A 21,383-nucleotide genomic window follows, 5' to 3' on the forward strand; every position below is an offset into this window, starting at 1 on the left:
GATGCACTAGAATAAATATTGAATACTTTAGTGGTATTGGTTACACTAACATCCACAGGACACAAATTCTAACCATGGAAATAGGTTTACTTTATGTGACAATAAATACAGTAAGGTGGCATTATTTCTGGTGCTTGCTGCTTGTCCTTAAGGATTGTCATTATTTATCAATCTCCCAGTAATTTTATTAATGGATTAAAATATTAAATTTAGTTATTATGTATTTATGTGGATTTTATTGTGAAAGCACTTCAACTGATAGATGCCAACCACGTTTCCTGATGTTGTTGTATTTGTTCTTTGTTCTGGGGTTAACAGCTGTCCATCAGAACGGGCTGTCCATGAACCAGATGCTGATGGGTTTATCCCCAAATGTTCTTCCGGGGCCAAAGGAGGGGGATTTGGCTGGCCATGACATGGGGCATGAGTCAAAGCGGATCCACATTGAAAAAGGTAATTTATGATTCTGTGCCCTTTCTTCTGTTCTGGAAAAGAGTGTGACATCTATTTATGAATTAGTAAAACTAGATAAATATTTTAAATGCATACTGTTAATAAAATACTAGGCCTGTTCCACAAAAGGTGTCTGAATAAAGACCTGCTACTTTCCTGTTTCACAATGGTAAGTGACAATTTAACTTTCACAACATGTTTAGAAGAAAATTATATGTCCAAAATGTTTATTTTTATTTATTAATTTTTTTGTTTGTGTTTCTTAATATACCCAAAGCTGTTTTATTTTACGTTGCATGATAGAACATGAAACAGATCACAGAAATTCTTTTTTGATTTAAAGATAGATGATATTTAAGTCTTTTGGGATTTTCAAGTAAAACTTCGTAGTCATTTCAAAGGGTGAAGGAAACAGGGTGGGTATCTCAGTCCTTCAAGGACTTGTCTTGAAAACCTTATGATCTGAGTTCCATCACCAGAACATAAGCAAAAATATAATCTAAGAAAATGATGGTTGTATGCTTGTGATCTAAAAAGTAAGGAGAAGGAGACGGGAGTTTTACTAATAAGTTCTAGCAAGCCAGCCTCAGCTTTTTACTTTCTATCTTTTTTACTCTCTATTTCCTTCCTTCACACTCTCCCATACCTCTCTGAATTTTTTCAAATTCATGCTGGTCAGGTTTTTTTTTTTTAAATATTATATAAATAGTTCAAATTTTGCCCATGTTTATTTTTGATATAAACTGAAATACTTTGTCTTGCCTGAGAATTGATAATTTAAAGTTGGTAACACATATGACAGCAGAAAGGAAATAATTCATTTATAAAGCTTACAAAAGGTGTTGAAAGTTAGACTGTAAGTAGTTCAAAAAACTACTTCTAAAAAAGAAGTTGAGTAAGCCTGGAGAAGATTAAAAATGCTTAGGAAATATTTTCCTAAAATATGTTACATCTTTACTCACTCTCTTAGGAGGAAAGAATGCAAGTGTTTAAAAATTACAAAGTTTTAAAATATTTACAAATAAGAATCTCTGTCCTTTGGAACATCCATGAGAACAGCACCCTGTTAAAGTGGAAATATATTTGAGTAACAGTGACCTGAACAAGCTTTTTTATGATTCATTGTATATTGTCCTATGTGCATACACACTGGTTATTATGCTATTATAACTTTGGTGGTGGATATATGGACCCTCACAGAGTCCCAGGACCTTTAGATTTCTAATTCTAATTTTCCAAGAGTATTTCAATCCTGAAGACCATTCATGTCATATATTCTGTTTCATTCATATTTAATACAAAATATTGTACCCCACAATTATGAAAACTAGCATATTAGGGAAATAATTTATAAAATTAAGTTCTTTGTTAATATTTTAATGTAAAATTCATTATATGAATAAAGAAGTAGATTTTTTCCAAAGAGTCAGCAACCGAATAAATCTCTCTCTCTCTCTCTCTCTCTCTCTCTCTCTCTCTCTCTCTCTCTCTCTCTCTCTCTCTCTCTTATAAAAGTCCAGCTGGCTCAAACAATTTTATTGGGTTGCTTAAAAGTATAGGTGAAGTGTTATCTCTTAAGAAAAGGAGAGTCTATTTTCTCAATTTTCCATGAAGGCTGTTTAGCTGGTGCAATGTAAAAAGCTATGAGAAGCTGGTAGATTAGACTCAGCCAGTAGCACTGCATACACAGAGGTTCTGATTTGACCAGTGAAAACCACATTATGGAAGGAGAGTCCCACTCTCAGAAATTTGTTCTCTGATCTGATCTATTCATTGGCATGCACACACAGAGACACATAATAAATAAATAGAATGAAGTTAAAGAGAAACAGATATGGGGACTTGACTGGTAATATGCAATGAATATCAATATACAAGAGTAGAATTATTTTCAAGAATATTGGTGTGAAATACTGGGGATTAAAATGTAAAATCTAGAGAGAGTAGTAAAGGAACAGTGCAGACAGCCAATAGTTGCAGCATGGAAACCCAGCAGAAAATGTCATGGGGAACTCTCCAGCCTTATGTTTCAGCCTTATATTCAGGAATATCCGTGAATTAAAAATTCATCTAGGGGCTGGAGAGATGGCTCAGTGGTTAAGAGCATTGACTGCACTTCCAGAGGTCCTGAGTTCAATTCCCCGCAACACATGGTGGCTCAAAACCATCTATAATGGGATCTGATGCCTCCTTTTGGTGTGTCTGAGAACAGTGACAGTGTTCTCACATACATAAAATAAATAAATCTATTAAAAATGAGTTTATCTTGACTACTGATTTGTTGTAGTTATTATGTTATTATTATGGAATATTTTTCAAAATGACATGTTCTGTTTCTCATATATCCCTAAGTTCACAAATTTACTACATTTTTCTCTTGTAAAAATTCTTTACTTATTAATGCATCTTTTCTTTTAATGAATAAGTTCTGAGTTAACTGAACATTTACAGTGATTGTAAATAAACCATGTTGTCTATGTAATTGTACTATTTCATTTGAATTGTTGAAGATCAGTAAGAAATAGAAAAGAAGAATGAAGCCAAAGATGGTAATTACTTTATTTAAATAGTAAGGTAAAACTCAGAAACATCTTTCCTTTAGTGGTATGGCTATATATAGAGTGTTCCAAATATGAATATATATGGAACCTTACTGTTTTGCTAAAGTTACTATTACACTAGGGTTTTCTAAATGGTTTCTCTCTCAGAACAAAGACCTTAAGCAAATCCCAAGTGTATCTCAATATTTTATCTACAAAATTAAATGTTTAGCACTCTGACTGGGTATATGAAACTACCATTTATTTCAAATCATGGAAATTTTAATAGATGTTGTTATAATTATAGTGCCTTGTTTTATGTTGCTCTTTCTCTTGGATGAACTCTATCTCTTTCATCTACTTTCAGCATACTGAATTAATTGTAAATATTCATGGGCTTTCTAGATTGATAGAGTCTGCTAAATTAAAAATTGTTTTTTTTCATGACTCCATTTATCATATCCCTCACAATAGCCCAGCAACTTTCTTACTACTCAGATCTCTATTGAACAAGTAACTTTATTTAGAGAAATCTGTGGAAAAATTAATTATATATTCATGTCATTTTTCAGCTTGAACTTTTTATGTGCAATTTGCTTTCTAACAACTAAATCATTCGAAAGGCAATAATTCTTAGGAAAACATTGATATTTCGCAGAGATAAAAAAATTCATTTTGTGCCCCAAATGATTATGGTGCAAAGTCTTAATCATCAATGACCTTTGAACTTGTGTGTCTTCCTCCATATGAAAAAACCATTGTCTATAATACATGCTATAAAAAAACAAAGTTACTCTCCGTTCAAGGTTAGAAGCTTTATAAACTCAAGTGTTCAGAAAACAAAGAGCTGAGTAACTGCTCTAATTCATTATTATTTTTTGCAAAAAGAAGACTCCAGTGGAGTCTGAAGCTTTGAGAAGGTTTAATTAAACCACATTTAAAATCTGAAAGAGAAAAAATTGTTTTGTATTGAGAAGTATAGACATTTAAACATCATGTGGAAATCCCATACATAATGAGAAAAGTTTATTAAGATTATAAGGTTTTATTAAAGTCAAGAGTTTATAAAAGATATGTATTGAATGAAACTCTGATGCTGCAAAAGGAAAAGTCAAAATTCAGTTACCATGTCCTTTTAAAAATTATTTCTTTAATTAGTAAGGTCATAAAATAATTACATTATTCCCCCATCTCCATTCTCCCTCCAAATCCTCCCATATAGCCCCCCTTATCTTCTGTCACTCTTTCAAATTCATAAGCTCTTGACATTAGTTGTAGTATATATATATATATATATATATATATATATATATATATATATATATAATATCTGCATCATCTAATGTTTAAAACTACCGCAAGTTGACTGGAGCTTTCTGGGTTTAGAAACACCAGGGCTCTTTTTTCTGAGTATAAATCAACCATCAGATATTAAGTAGGGCAAGGTTACCTGACTCTCACTGCTTTCATGACTTGGGTCTTAGGATCTTGACAAGGAGTGATATGGGGTTAAATACATGACAGATACACAGACACAGAAAACTGGGCTAGGTTGGTCCTGACTCCCAGCAGAAGAAACTGCAGCACCACAGAAGCTCAGCAAATATTTTATAGAGAGAGCAACAGAGAGGAAGCATTATTGTATAAGTTGAGGGAGAAGGCATGTCCATTGCAGATAAACAGAAATTGGGTAAATATATACCACTGGATAAAGATGCAGGTTTAGCTACCACTCTTGGGAGCAGGCTTTGTATGGAAGCAGTCTTCAGGATGTGACCATCTGTGGGGACAAAGCTATTTGGGAACATTTCTATACAGACTATTGACATCCATACAATGGCTGATAGAAGGCCTTTGCCATCTCTCAGAGATGCTCTGGAGAAGGACATTTAAAATCTGATAACAAGGAGGCTTTGGGGTCCTTGACAGGGCTGTGCATATCCAACAACACACATCAAGTTGGGACTTCACTTGCTCTCAATATCAGTTAATTTTGTCCTTAGATTATTCTAATAGGATGCAACTAATTAGTAAATATGCATTAGGACCTAAAAGTGTAAAATAAACACAGTAGGCACATTTCTGCTTGTCATCTTCTCTGTTACTTCTTTTGTCTTGCTCCTTTTGCTCACTTTTTCCCTCCCTTCTTGCCCTTCCCTAATTAAAATATTTCTCTCATTTGTTTTTTTTTCTTTCAAATCTGATTTCATCAATATTATGTGGCTTACTTTTGCTTCTGGGAAATAGAATTCTTTCACTTCCTAGTGTCTTCTTCAAGGAACTGGCATTTTTAGAAGCAGGACAAATTTGAGGAGGGCTGTTATGGAGACTCCTATCAGGCCATGGGACATTATCGTTGTAAAAACTGTTTGTCCAGCACTGTTCAAGATTCCCAAAAGTTGCTATCCTTGTTTAAAAGAAACTCATTTGACACTATGAATTGGAGGACAAGGTTCAAAGTCCACCAACACAGATTAAAACATGGTCATACTTAAATTTCTTTTCTTTAGTAATTTATTCTGTTCTGCAGGTCTCATAAATCAGTTTTTTTTCCCCCAAACTGGCAAACCATGACTTATATCAAGTTTCTTAAAATATGTTTTAATTATTTTTGCATATTTTTCATTGTTTTAAGCAATGGTATTTTAAAACCTATAACATTATTTTTAAGATATTTATCTTAAAAAATGGCTTTATTCTTTAAAATGGTAGATTGGCATTGCAGTAATTTATAGTAAATTACATTTTACCATAATAGAATTTTCTTATCTCATAGAGTTATAACATGAATTTGTCTAGATTAAAAGTCCCTTTTCTTTAGAATCTCCAATGTTTTCATACTTTGAACACATAGCACAGTTTGAAATGTGCATCCACTATCAGAAGACCTGGTTAAACCTGTCTTTACCCACTGACACATTCTACTGGCCGTGGAGCTGATTATTTCATCCTAGGCACTTTTAAGACTCTCATCATACTGAACATTAATAGTGCTAAAAATATTTTCATTTTATAAACATGATATACTTTATTCCTTCAATTAGACTTTTTATACCTTCGCATTAGTAAGTACTTAGATCAAGCATCCTTCAGTTACAAACTACATTTTTTTTATTTTATTAAAATGTTTGTTTTTGTTATTATATTCATATAATGCATTTGGGTAAAATCCTCTGTCCCTTCTACCACTTCAGCCCAAATTCATGTATTCTCTATTTAATTTTTACATACCCAATAAGTTCATTCAGTGCTACCTCTATATGCATTGGTGTAGGGCCACCAACTGAAGCATGGGTAGCCTCAAGAGACACATACTTCTAAGACTGGGACTTCTTGAGTTCTTTTACATCCGTGCTGGTATTTTGACTGTTTTCATTTTCTACCCATCTTGGCCACGCATCAGAAGTCACAGTAAGTCCATTTGTGTAACTGTTTGGTCATATTAAAAAACTGTTGCTTCTTTGTAAATACTCACTTCTTCTGGCTCTTACAACATCTGCATTCACTCTTCATCGATTCCTGAGCCTTGGTGGAAGAGGTTGTGATACAAATGTCCCATTTAGGGTGGAGGACTCTATAATCTCTAATTTTCACCACATTGACTGCTTGTTACTCTCTGTAGTAATCACCATCTACTGCAATAAAAGAGTCACTCTGTTGAAGGTTGAGTAATACGCTAATCTATGGGATTAAAGATAAGTATGGAGACAATGGTTTGAGAAGCAGTTAATTGTACCAATAGCCAATTGAATTTATATTTCAATTGAATATAAAGCCTGATGAGTTCCATTTTGTGTAACAGGCTTTATATTCAATTGAAAAAAGAAAACAGTAGTTGTTTGCTCCCATAACATACATGCCATTAGTACACAAATGTATGAACATATTCAGTGTACCTAGTATACCTCTATTTCATTTTGTATATGAACTAAATCTTCATAGTCCATAAATGAGTGGACCCTGAGGATTTAGCTCATATACACAATGAAATATTAATTAGCTCTTATGAAATTCCCAAGGTAATAAAAACATAATAACCATCCAGAATGAGATGATCCATATCCAGAAGGACAATGACACAAGTCCTGATTGTATGTGAATATTAGTTTTCACGTTAAGATATGTGTGTTGAAATTGGAGTAGCCATAGAAGACTGGAAGCTAGTAAGGGAGAATGTGCGTAGAATTTCAAGGAAAGGAGGATGGAAGACAGCAAGCATGAAGGGCAAAATGCAAATAATGCAACAGAAAGGGTTAGTTGGTGGGAGATTGAAGGGTTGGGTAGATGGAGACTATGATAAAAGATAACAAATACTTTACCCTAGCCAGAAAAGAGGCTTGGGCCATTAAACAGTACCAGGCATGGGCTTCATATCAGAGAGTGTGCTTTATATCCAACCAAAAGTGGTTGGAAGAAACCTGAGACCATACAGGTACACAGAGACTGAACTGCCAATCAGGGAGCTTGCACAGGACTGATTGACCCCTACACATATGGTACAGTTGTGTAGCTTGATCTTCTTGGACTCTCAACAAGGTAAACAGTGACTGTCTCTGACTCTGTTGCCTGCCTTTGGGATGCTACCCCTGTTCTGCATTGTCTTGTTTGGCTTTAAGAGAAGAGCAAGTGTCTAGTGTTGCTGACACTTGATATGCCATGGTTGGTTGATATCTATCAAGTCTGGCCCTTTTGTTAAGAGATGTAGAGGAGGAATGTTTGGAAGGAGAGGGTTGTGGGAAGAGGAGATTGCAGTCAGGATGTAAAATAAAACACTTTCAAAGTTAGAAGAATATGATTGCAACTGTAATTATATTTATACTTCAATGCTTTGTAAAATAACTGATGAGGAATTTTTTGTCATATTATATCATACACACACATATGTATATATGTATGTATGTATGTATGTATGTATGTATGTATGTATCTATCTATCTATCTATCTATCTATCTATCTACTTGAAATACCATATGTTTGAATATATTAAAAGTTATAGGAGAACCTCTTTGATGGATAAGATTTCTGCCTTTGAACCTGTCACACATGGCATTTTTATAGTGACATATTTTTGCATATTCCAGGGATTTATTTCCACATATTTACTGTATTCTTCCTGAAATCATTTATTATTACTATTACTACGACTATTATTATTATTATTATTACCTCAGGTGAGGCAGAGTGGGGGAGCAAATACCAACCCATTAACATGCTAGTTCCAAATGCAAGTCAACTTTATTTGTGATTTATTGATAATTCCTATACTTCATTAAAAATGTAAAACAATGTATTGTTTAGCATAATGAATTAATTACGTATTATAATTTATTCAACAAATTGTCAAAATGTTGCTTAAATGTAGATTTCTTTTACTTTTGTTCATTCTGGCTGAAACATTGCATGATCTTATATGAAAGTGATCTACAGACTCTGTGTACCATTTTTAATATATTAGAGAATCACTTCACACTGTGATTTCATTTTGGAAAAACTGAATTAAATTAACCTTGTTTAGTAGAGCTCTAACTTTTTTATTTTGTACATTTTAATTTAGCAAATGGGCATGTAGGCTTTCTCTCAACTAACTACAAAACATTTTCTGTTATTCTCTGATTAAATTCATTAGAAACATACAAAAAATGATCATTATCAGTTCAGCAATTCCAAAAGCTGGCCTAGTTGTTAGTTGTTATTAACCTAATATCATAACAAGACACAAGTTCTGGGTTTCTAAAGAAAGCAAGTGACTCTGTGCTATCGGAACTTTTATAGAAAAATGATAGGAACTTATCAAGCCATACATTTCAATGCGATATCTCAAGGTGTATAAAATAGACATTACAAAATTGGTACATGAATACTTGATTTAATATTGACTTCGGTAAAGACAAATTGAAGATGATTGTGCATGAATTATTTCCATTAAATGTACTTAAATGTGTTTCTTCCAATTATTTGAAGACACACTCACACTCTGTAGCTCAGGATAGCCTGAAATGTATTATGTACCTCAGGGGGGCTTTGAACCTGATTATTCTTTCTGACTCACCAATGTACTAGTGTTACAAGAATGAGCCACCACAGCAAATGCACATATATTCCCTTAACAACTATATTTTTCCTCAGTTTAAAATCTTTTGAGCATATATTTTAAATGGAAAGATCTGTCTGTCACGTGAGAGCATCTTTTCAATCTTGCCTCATATGCAGTCATCTTGCAATGAAATGTCTTGTCACACATGCACACACATTCTCTGTACCAGCCACACAAACAGTCACAGACTGGCATTCACTAGGTGGTTGATGAAGTGATCTCCCTGCAAGGGCTCTACCCAGGTTACAAAGCAGCATAATAGCCCTGTTGTCTTCTGTTCTGGAAGCAGTTTGCATTTCTCCATCAGATTGATGGAACGATTTAGCACATTCATCTAGCCTTGTTTGCAAGATGTGTACACTGATAGCAAAACTTAAACAAATTTCAAAGATATTACAACTAATGCATGTGACACCTTAAATCAAAAGTTAATAAGAAGTAGTGGCTATTATGTCTAAATGCATAATGATGTGATCATATTTTTAACAGTTTAAAAAAGATAATTGCTCACCTATTCTGGAGAATTAGGCCCAGTATTTTCCTTTGACTTTTTCTTGAATATGACCAATCAATCTTTCCTCTTGACAATCTAATTGTAGAGATTTACGCGATAACTTTTGTATGTCATAATTAGTTTTGTTCCAGCAGAAGCCATATTTTAAATTTTGTTTAAAATTGTACGTTACTGACATTGCTAGTATCTTATGCTACAGTTTCGGAATATTAAACAAGTACAATTGTTTTAACTACTGTGAAATTGACAGATGAAGCTGAAAACCAAAAGCACCTTTCATGGGATTTTAAACACTATTTTCCTCCATATGCCATCCCAATTATTATTTAGATATTACATTCCTAATTTACTGTTAAGGTTGATTAGAATTCAAGCCTCTCAAAAGCATGCACCAAAGGTCTTGGGCTGTGGAAAACATTTTTATAAAATAATCCATTAATGCAGAGGAGTGCAACTAAATTAGTTAGCAATTTGCTGAGCATGAATTAATGAACAGAGCTTCTTCCAGCTCCCAGAGTTGTAATTTTCATAATAACCTCAGACCTTTATTTGGCAGGTTGTTTAGTTTTTTCGTTTGAAGGTTTTCATTAGTCTAATGAGGACTGTGCAAGGGCGAGCAGTCAGCACAATTTACATGGGGAAGCTATCATAATAAATGAAGCAATTTGAATAACACGCAAGGGTTTATGCAACAAGATAAGAAGAGATTGTAGAGCGAGATTTAGAGGTAACCAATACATTAGACCAACTAATAACTGAAGTAATCCCAATAAAAGGCTTAAGTGAAAGGAATGAAATTAATGATATATACAAAGTTGTAATGATATGATACATGATTCATTAGATTAATAAAATAAGTGTTCAATTGTTTTTAGTGCTCTTTTTGCCTAAGCATCTTTTGTATCAGGCATTTTAATTAGGATTGTTTGCTAGATCACTTTGTTTAGTTAACTTTTAAACCATAGCAGAGGTTTTAATGATATTTCCTCCTTCTTATTTAATCTTATAGTCTTAATAGTTCATTGAATTAATTATATTCAATATATTATATATGGAGATGCTGTTTAAAGTAATTACATATAGCTGTACCTATGAGGTGACTAAACATTAGGAACAAATGTTCAATATGCTATTGAATTCTTAGAAACAAAAGTTTTTGCTTTTTGTTTAAGTAAAGTAACACAAAAATATAATGCCTTCTAACCTCATCTCAAAGTGGTAATGACTAAGATTCTCTTAATATTGAATTTTCCTATCAATATGTAAACTTTAGAAAGGCTATCTCATGTTTGACATGTGTTGCCAAGTTACTTTAGAACTAATCAGTCCATCAATTTCAACACAACCCCCTACCCCGACACTATAATGCTTTGAGAGGTTATAGCACTGAGGGAATTTTCTCTGCTAATCACAAGAGTGGTTATTACAACTTTCTTCTAAGTTTGGTAGTGCTGAGATGCTTCTTTTCCCTGATTACAAATGTTAGTATCTTACCATGTAAAGGTGATGGATAAGAGCCATCTACCTAATAATGAAAGAAACACGTGTTTTACCTTAATATAAATATAAGAATGGATCAAGACAGTTTCAAAAACTCAAAATGAATACATATTACACATATGTAATGAAATATTATGTGTCATTATTTGAAGAAGTCAAAAAAGTAAACTATTTTGCACTATGTTTTAGTTGCATTTCTCATCTTTATTTACTTTTGGAAAATAGATCACTAATTAAGTCTTTTAAAGGTTCATTTTTTTCTTTTAATATATCTTTTCCTTCCATATTTTTTCATAAATACAAGACAAAATAGAATTTGTACCTTAATACCTTATATTTGTTATTAATTTTAAAAGAAGTAATAGATATTATTTCTTAGTAAAGAAATAAGTGGAGGAATGACTCTGTTTAGTGTAAATAGATAATTGCCATATTGTCTAGCAACTTTTTACATATTCATTTGTAATTCATAAGTATTATCATTTTAATTTATTGTCAATTCTATAAAGAAAGAAATAATCTAAGATTATGACCCTAGCTCGAGTTTACGGAATAATGTTATATTTATCTAAGTTAGGAACTATTATCTGAGGAAGCACAGAAGCACAGATGCAAATGCCAAAGCCATAGAATCTTATTTACTTTCTAGGTAAATCCGGTAAATCCTGGCTGAAGATATGAATCTAGTAAATTATTTAACTCATGTTAGTGAGACCTTATGAATGTAGCTTCTGATATTACTAGGGGCCAAGGTCTCACAGCATACCTCCTCAGACTCATACAATCCTTATATCCCCTCTTCTTCAATGTTCTCTGAGGCTTTAGGTTCTAGAATTGTTTTGAAGATGTACCCATTGGGTCTGGGCTCAACAACCTTGCATTTCTGTTGCTTGTGGTTTTCTATAACCTTTCCCAACTGTTGCAAACAGAAGTTTCCTTGATGAAGAGTAAGAATTTCAGTTATTTGAGTAAAAGGACAAGTGTTTAGACTTTAGTTAGGGATCATGCTGGGTTAGTGGTTGTTGTAGGTTCTCCTTCAAGTTGACAGGTACACAGAAATATTTCTATTTCTTTTCTGAGGTCCACTCTATGGATAGATTTCAACACCTGCAGTGAACCTGATAAATGTAGACAGCTTATATTTTAGTGAAAAGACTGGAATTAATCTAGGAATAATATACAAAAATGTTATCATCTTATGTCAGAAGGTAGATGCTTTTCTTAAGGAGATATTGCGAATATAGTGTTTTCAAATGTATCTGAAGATAAAAAGCTTTTTTGAGTTTCATTATTTTTTTATATTTGATAAAAGTAATTGGTCATGATATAGCTCTAACTGTTGTAATAAAGGAGAAAAAATTTAAATGTATACAATTTTTCTCTAAGTCAGTATAATCTTCTCATTTTATCTGAAGGAAAAATCTAACTGAAGGGAGAGAGAAATTTAAGCATAGCATATTTGCTTACCTCTAATTTATGTGATCTACTGTGTGTGTCATCAAAAAACCACACCATCAGGAGAGGTAACTGTACTATTTGCTGAGGTCTAAAGTGAAATTTAACTCTTCCACTTGTGGATATGAAAATATACAAGGCACATACTTAGTTTTAGAGAACACAGATATTTCTCTAAAAATATTTTCTTAGTTGTTTAAGAATTTTTGTTTTATATGTTATAGCATTGTGAAAATTATTCAAAATGAAAGACAGCATCAAGTTATAGGTTGTAATATAATCTTGTGATGTCCTAAGTGCAGTCATTCAGTCATTAGTCAGTCAAAAGTTATCAAGTAAAATCAAATTCTGTTCTTTGGAGTTGCTTATAGTCAATATAATTAAAGGTCATTATGTCATATTCAAACACAGGTGAGCCTTCCCTTGTATAAAATGAGCAAAAGAAGAGAAGTCTAGGCTAATTGTATTGCAATCTCTTTTTAATACATTGTTTTTGTATGTAGTTTGACTGAATATGATCCTTGTCATTCTAATGGTCCATACAAATTTTTGCAAAATGCTATAAATATTGCTGATGCTGTCACTATCAATGTTTAAATCTCCTTAAATGTTCCATTATTTTCAAAATTAAATATTAAATATGCAATGAAATGGTCAGAGTCCAGGTACTACTTAAAAATCAGTGTGGTGGTGTATGGTAACTTCTTTTCTCAACAATGTCAAAAATTAATTTTCAAAATTTCATGTTTGAGAATTTCATGGATTTCAGATTCTATACCTTATGATAGTGGCTGGAGAGTAGAAACATTTTAAAATATAGTTTATCCCTTCTTTGAAAATTTACATACTGTGTTTTGACTGTATTTGTACCTTGCACATTCTCATGCAGATCGACTACGAACACTCGCCTAACTTTATGTCCTTACTTTTTTAATGCATTGAGTTCTAGTAAAACTACCTATGTATTTTCAAGTTTCTGGCTATCCACTCACTCTGGTTTAGATGAGCCACAAAAGAGAAATTTAGGTATAATAGAAGAATTTAAGGAAGATGTTAGAAATGATGATAATGACATTAGCAATAAAAATTATAAACTCCAAAAATAGCTTTTTAAAAATAAGTTTTATATTACTAAGACTCCTACATTCTCACAGAAAATTGAAAAGCTTATGGCATATACAAATTAATAAAAATGGATATAAGAATAAGCTATATTTTATCCTCTTCAACTTAAACTGTATTCCTGTATTATAATATTCATTGATGATTGATTTATAACTGTATTCCTGTATTATAATATTCTTTGATCTTTGATTTATAATTTTAAAACTTATAATACTGAAAATAATACCTGGGCAAAGTTCAGTGATTTAGTCATAAATGTCAGTAAGTTTTTAAAATGATAGCAAGCTGAAGGACATTTAATGTTTTAAAAGCTCTGTAGAATTCTATAGTGACTAATTTATAAAACTCCTAGAATCAAAATAATTGAAAACAATTCCCCTGCAAATACCACAGGGCATCTTAAGAGATAAAAAACATTAACTCTTAACACCATGTAAAAATGTCACTGAAATGCCAGGAACATTTCCCTGTTTTCATTTAATTATTGCAGAAGAATTTTGCTTTATGACAATGATTAACACATCATCACCAAAATTTATAAAATATTATAAACAATTTACATTCTCTAAACCATTTTAAAGTGTGGCATAGTGAATAAGACATGCATTTAATATGCAAATCTACATGCTTCTTATGAAGAGATAAGGTTTCAAATAGTCAGCTGTTATGTAGCACAAAGGGATGTAATTTCACTGTATTTTCCAACATTCACTTTTTGTTGAAGACGTTAGATATTTTGTTCAAATAACTAAATACTAAAACAAACAATGCTAGTTCTTCTCCCTCTTTTATATCATCAACACTGGAAACCACTGAGAAATAAAATAAAACATATGGGCCTGTGTTAACAATTTCCAATAAATTACAGAAATATTTCCTTGCATAACAAATATTTGTTGCTAGGTAAGGAAGCAACCTTCCTTTGTTAAGGGCAAGTGAATCCTTTCCTTCTAGGTATAAAACAGTCTAATCTGAAGTTTCTGTGGTGCCATTTGCAATTATTTTCCTTACTCAAGGTACTGAGTCACTACTAATGTCACCCACCACTGATTCTTGGGCACCTCCCTTATCCCAGGTCTCTCTGCTGTTCTGGAAATCTCCCCCACCCCAACCCCCAACCTCTTCACCCCTGTCCTTTGCAGATTTCCATTAATTTTCAAGGTCATATAGCCATCTCTTCTGTCCTTCCCATACCTGATATTGAATCTCCAATTTCCTTCCCCATCACCTTTCCCTGTCATTTTCTCCCTCCATCTGCCTCTTTTGACTTTTTTATGACCCCTTCTAAGTGAGATTCAAGCTTCCTTGCTTGTTCCTTCCTTCTTCTTTAGCTTCTTTGGGGTGTTAACTGATGCCTGTATTTTATGGCTAATATCCACTTCTAAGTGAATACATACCATGTATGTCCTTTTGGGACTGTGTTACCTCACTCAGCATGACATTCACAAGCTCCATCCATTTGCCTGCAAAATTCATGATCTCTTGGTTTTTGACAGCTGAATACTATTCCACTGTGTGGATGTACCACATTTTCTTTATCTAGTCTTCAGTTGAAAGACATCTTGGTTATTTTCAGTTTTTGAATATTATAAATAAAGCTACAATGAACAGCATTGAGCAAGTGTCTTTGTGAGTTGTTAAGGCATCTTTTGAGTATATGTAGTGTAGTGGTATTGCTGGGTCCAGAGGTAGACCCAGTTTTCTGTGAAAACACCAAATTGATTTCCAAAGTGGTTAAACAAGTTTGCACACCTACCAGCAATGGAGTAGTGTTCCCCTTGCTCCAGATCGTCCCCAACAAGTGCTGTCTCTGGAGTTTTTTGTTTCTTTTTTGTTTTGTTTTGTTTTTTATCATAGTCATTGAACTGGGTGTAGCATGGAACCTCAGAGTTGTTTTGATTTGCATTTCCCTGATGACTAAGGACTTTGAACATTTCTTTACATGCTTCTCAGACATTCCAGATTCCTCTGTTGAGAATTCTCAGTTTAATTCTGTACCCCATTTTTAATTTGGGTTATTGGGATTGTTGAATCATTCATAAGTGATAATTAAAACAGAGAGCATGACATGATCTTTATAATAGGTATGTTAAAATACCTATGTTCCGTATAGGACATGGTGTGATTAACAGATGAATACCATAATATTTTAAAATGTTGGCAGTTAATAACTATACAATTTTTGTGAATTCTGTTTAGGCAGTGTTATAGAAGATGAAGATAATTTTGCTAAATGTGTTATCTTTTGCAGTATCTTATGCACTGATTTGTTTAATGTAAACTCAAAGATAATTACTGAGAATTACATTATTATAGAGGATCAGGGCCCTATGATAAATCTAGGAATATGATCCATAGTATAAGTTCCATTCATTAATGATAGCTATGGTGATATATGGTTCAATGATAACCCACATGTAATACCTATCCTTAGAATGACAAGACCAAAAGAATGTATAATTATATTTACTTCTGAAAGATTGTGGTTCACAGTTAAAACAGAAGAGGCATCCTGTCACTTTCTAAACCCGTTAAATGTGACAGAATCTATTTTTCTGCCAAGTTGTGAGGACCAGGCAGAGAGCAAATTTGCTGTGGTCAGCTAAGTGTAACCACTGGGCAGGAAAGTGAATTTAATAATGCATTATTGTTCTTCACTGAAGGTGAACTGTTACAGTGCCTTTGTTACAGCAGTCTTTGCCTCTGCTTAGCTTTCCAGATGCTGTGTAGATTACCTGATTAACATTTCTAATGCATGATAAAATGTACCAGGTATACTTTCATATTAGTTGAAATGCATCTCTGTTAGGACCATAATAAAGAATCTAATTAGAAATATTTTCCAATTATATTACACAGTGAATTCATAGTATAAAAAGCACTTGTTATATAAATGTAGAGTAAATTATATAGTTATAAATATATACAGCTTATCTTAAACCAATAGTAAATTATTTTCTTGACACTAAAAATAAATTTTAAATGTCATGATGCAATTAAGAGAATAATCTTTTAAATCATGGTTAAATCATGCCTTCCACACAGTAAAACTAGATGAGACGATTTAGAGTAGAATTAATTATTTTATGACTGCATTATTTTCACTGTCATATCCTTTCCCACTAAATATACTTTTAAAAAAGGCAAAACTTTCTGTCCTTAAAAATGTTGATTAACTATGGTGATTTGCAAAGTTAAGTACTCAATTGGTTCAATTAAAAGTATTAAAAAGCCTTTGTTTCTTCTTTATAGGGCCTTCAATGAAATTTACTGATATCCCAAAAGAATTAGATAGATATGCAATCTTTAGTTAAGGGTGTTAATACATGTAGGAAATTTGTACATGCTAATGTGAGTTCTTATGTGTGTCAGAGATATCATTAAAGATTTTCAAGGTATTTGAAATGTAATGAATGTTGTCATTCATGTTACACACACACACACACACACACACACACACACACACACCCACACACACACCAACATGGTTGAGAATCAAACAGTTAATTTCAAAAGCAAACACTCAGAGATTCAGGTTCGTTCTCCCATGCCTTTCAAAAGGAGTATTTCTTGAAATCCATAACTGAAAAGGTGCGTACATACTAATCTCTGGTTGTCACTGTTGAACTTTGCAGTAAAGAGGCAGAGAAAAGCACTTTTTCTGAATACCAAGAGCATCCATCAATGAATATCACTACGGGCCATAGAACATGCAAGTTCAAAAGACCGCAGCAAACCCGGGCTTGACAAAAATAATAATAGCAGCTGAGTTCACGAAAAGTGCTTATGAAACTGCAAGGAGGAAAATTATCTTTCCCATTCTTTTCTTCTTAACAAAGACATGTATCTATCATAGAAACATCAGCAGTTTAAATTGTATCTGCACATAAAACATACATATAAATATTTAGATTCTAATTCAAAATATTAAAATATATATAACTGTACAGTCTTCGGGCTTTAGAAGTGATTTACAGTAGATAACTAAATAGAATATCAATATATGCCTAAAATAATTTAAAAACTTCAGTTATCTTATTTACTTGACGGTCCTCAACTCCCAGCCTTTTTTTAAAGACTGTAAAGATTTACAGAACTTTTAACAGAACTATTACTCTTTTGATCATGAAATATTAGTTATTTAAATAAAATGAGAGCTTTTTGTTAAGGAAAATATTGAGTAGTGGAAAATGTCACAATATGTTTGTGTTGTTGCTAAATATTTTGATGTTTTGTTGCTATTGTATTGAGTTTTCTAAAAGCTCCAGAAACTTTTGAAGATTGTTTTTGTTCATTGCTCACCTAGAGAGTTCGTGTGAAGATTTTAATAGTTTATGCTCTGCAGTTTATTAAAATTTACAGATTTCCACAGACTTAGTATCAAAGATATTCACAGGATCCCCTTCTGAACTCATCTTAGAGGCAATTTCTTTAGTGCGAGGTCATTGCAAGTCAACTTTACTCTGTCTGGATCTTGTGGTTCTTCTGACACTCAAAGAGCTACAGTCTGGTCTTCTGGAATGACATTTCTTATTTGCTAACATCACAGGTATAAAAACTATTACAGTGGGGAATGCAGTATCAGTACCCTTCACACTAGAGTAAAATATTCTCTAATGTCAAATGTCCTTGGGGTTGATTGGCATTTGGTTTACAGTTGGGGTTGTAGGAGTCTGCTAATGTAATGTCAGCATTCCTCTTCCCATTTACATTCTGTGAAATGCGTCCCCTCTTGCCAATACTTTTTGTACAGAAGGTAAGTTCTTCAAAGAGGTCCTTCTCCCATCTTGAGTCGTCAAACTTCAGTTACATATATGTGTCCACCTCATTGTGTTGAACTAATGAAACTGAGCACAACATGAAACATTTCAAGCTAAGATTCAATTCAATGTTTAACCTTAGAATTATTTCAATGCCCTCTCTTCTCTCACTTTTGGAAACAATCAGAGTGGAATGGCTAAAAGGACAATGGCCTGGGAAGAGGCATTTATTTAAAGGACAAGAAATACTGCTGCGGTGTGCTATGAACTTCATGGTGAAAGTGTTTGCGATTTAAGAGGAGGAAGAGAGAGTCCATTGAGTGTTCAGCAAGGAGCCTATGCGAATGCATTTATTATTATTTTTTGTGAACCGTGCTTTATTTCATTAAAAGAGAAAAGTAGAACTATAGTTTGTTCGTCTACATGTCTCAGCAGAAATAGCTCCACAGTATAGAACGAGACTATCTTGTCATTCATTCCTCGTTACTTTTTTATTTATCATTCTATTCAGTTACATTTCAAATGATATAGCTCCCTTCCTGGTTACTCCTCCACAACCCCCATCCTATCCCCCTCTCCCTCCTCCCCTTTGCTTCTATGAGGGTGCTCCTCCACCTATTCACCCACTCCAGCCTCACTGTTCTAGCATTAAACCCCCACAGAACCAAGGGCCTCCTCTCCCACTTCTGTTAGATAAGGCCACCTCATGATTTTCTTTGATTTGGAAAGGCATAGCTCATGGACTGACATGAAACACTAGTAAAGACTGGCAGATTTGGTGTGATTACATTGTTGTTGGGTGGAGACATGGATCTTGAAAAGGCTTCTAGCACTTTTAATTGTGTTATTATCATTTACTTAATATTCTTTTAAAATTTTAATTATTCGCTGGCAAAGTTGGCTTTTGCCATTTAATTCTTATCAGTATCTAAATCACACATTAATAAAAGATTATAAGCTAAGAAAGAAAGAAACAAAGAAGGAAACAAAGAAAGAAACTTCAGGGGGCATAGTAGAAACTTCAACTTTTCTCTTCCTATTATCTGCTTTTGTGCACATCTGTATTCAATACCAAATATTTAGTAACTATTCAACTTCACACATTATTCAAACTAATGAACGCACAAAGAGGAGCAATACAGTTTTGGATACGGAAAACAAGAAAGAGCCAAAATACTTTAAATATGACAAGTCCTTTGCTCTTATCAAGAAATATATAACTTGAAAGATAAATAAAGGGTTTGTTAGTTTCCTTTCCTGTTGCTGTCGTAAAATACTCAGAACAGAGAATTATAAAGATGACAGGATTTATTTGACAATTCCACGTTTCAGTCCATCATAGCCAGAAAGCCAGAGCAACAGGCCCATGAAACAGCTGGCCATATCCATTCAGTCCATAGCAGAGAACAGTGAGTCATGGCATCCTTTCTGTGGCTCTGCTCTCTTAGCTCCTCTTCCTTCAGTCCAGGGCTTTGCCCAAGAAGCAGTGCTTCCAAAATGCAGGATGAATCTTTCCAAGTCAATTGAATTAAGAAAATTCCTCCCAGGCAGGTCCACATGACCCTTCAATCTGCACAATTCCTCATTCCCACTTAGATTTTACTCTCTCTACCTCCCAACTTCATGTTCTTTTTCTTAACCATAAGAAATGTTCGACATCATTAATCATTAGGGAAATGCAAATCAAAACAACCCTGAGATTTCACCCCACACCAGTCAGAATGGCTAAAGTCAAAAACTCAGGAGACAGAAGGTGCTGGCGAGAATGTGGAGAAAGAGGAACACTCCTCCACTGCTGGTGGGGTTGTAAGATGCTGCAACCACTTTGGAAATCAGTCTGGTGGCTCCTCAGAAAACTGGGCATGGAACTTCCGGAGGACCCTGCTATACCCCTCCTGGGCATATACCCAGAGGATTCCCCAGCATGTAATAAGGACACATGCTCCACTATGTTCATAGCAGCCCTATTTGTAGCAGCCAGAAGCTGGAAACAACCCAGGTGTCCCTCAATAGAGGAATGGATACAAAAAAATGTGGTATATTTACACAATAGAGTACTATTCAGCCATTAGAAACAATGAATTCATGAAATTCTTAGACAAATGGATGGAGCTGGAGAACATCATACTAAGTGAGGCAACCCTCAAAAGGTCAGTCATGGTATGCACTCACTGATAAGTGGATAATAACCTAGAAACTTGGAATACCCAAGAAATAATCCACATATTAAATGATGTCCAAAATGAACAGAGGAGTGGCCCCTGTTCTGGAAAGACTCAATGCAACAGTATAGGGGAATATCATAAGAGGGAAGTAGGAAGGAGTTGATGGAGGAACAGGGGGAGGGAAGAGGGCTTATGGGACTTGTGGGGAATGGGGACCCAGAAAATGGGAAATTATTTGAAATGTAAATAAAGAATACATCAAATAAAAAAAACTTCAAAGTAAATAAATAAACAAATATAAAAAGGAAAAAATAAAAACAAAAGAGTGAATACCAACACAAGGAAACTTTGAAAACCTTGGACAAAAATATAAAGCAATATAAAGGTGCTTTTTGTGATTTATTTTTTATTAGATATGTTCTTTATTTACATTTCAAATTTCTCCCATTTCCTTGTTGCCCCCCCCCCTGTAAAACCTCCTAACCCATCCCCCCTCACCCTGCTCACCAATCCACCCACTCCTGCTTCCCTGTCCTGGCATTCCCCTATACTGGAGCATCCAGCCTTCCAGGACCAAGGGCCTCTCCTCCTTTTGGTGTCTTACAAGGCCATCCTATGCTGCATATGCAGCTGGAGCCATTGGTCCCTCCATGTGTACTCTTTGGTTGGTGGCTTAGTCCCTGGGAGCTCTGGGGTTGCTGGGTGGTTCATATTGTTGTTCCTCCTATGCGCTGCAAACCCCTTTAGGTCCGTGGGTCCTTTCTCTAGCTCCTCCA

The 21,383-nt window shown here is 33.9% G+C and overlaps 1 protein-coding gene across 2 annotated transcripts in view; it reads left to right on the forward strand.

Moving 5' to 3' along the window:
* Dach1 (dachshund family transcription factor 1) overlaps window positions 1-21,383 on the forward strand; it is a 380,594-nt gene that overhangs the window by 263,741 nt on the left and 95,470 nt on the right. For both annotated transcript variants that reach the window (XM_052190808.1, XM_052190809.1), the window contains one exon: window positions 319-453. In XM_052190808.1, coding sequence (XP_052046768.1) covers window positions 319-453 — 135 coding nt within the window. The remainder of the gene's footprint in view (window positions 1-318; window positions 454-21,383) is intronic.

Source organism: Apodemus sylvaticus, chromosome 8 (genome assembly GCF_947179515.1).
Source record: "Apodemus sylvaticus chromosome 8, mApoSyl1.1, whole genome shotgun sequence".
In the NCBI taxonomy this organism is placed as follows: Eukaryota; Metazoa; Chordata; class Mammalia; order Rodentia; family Muridae; genus Apodemus; species Apodemus sylvaticus.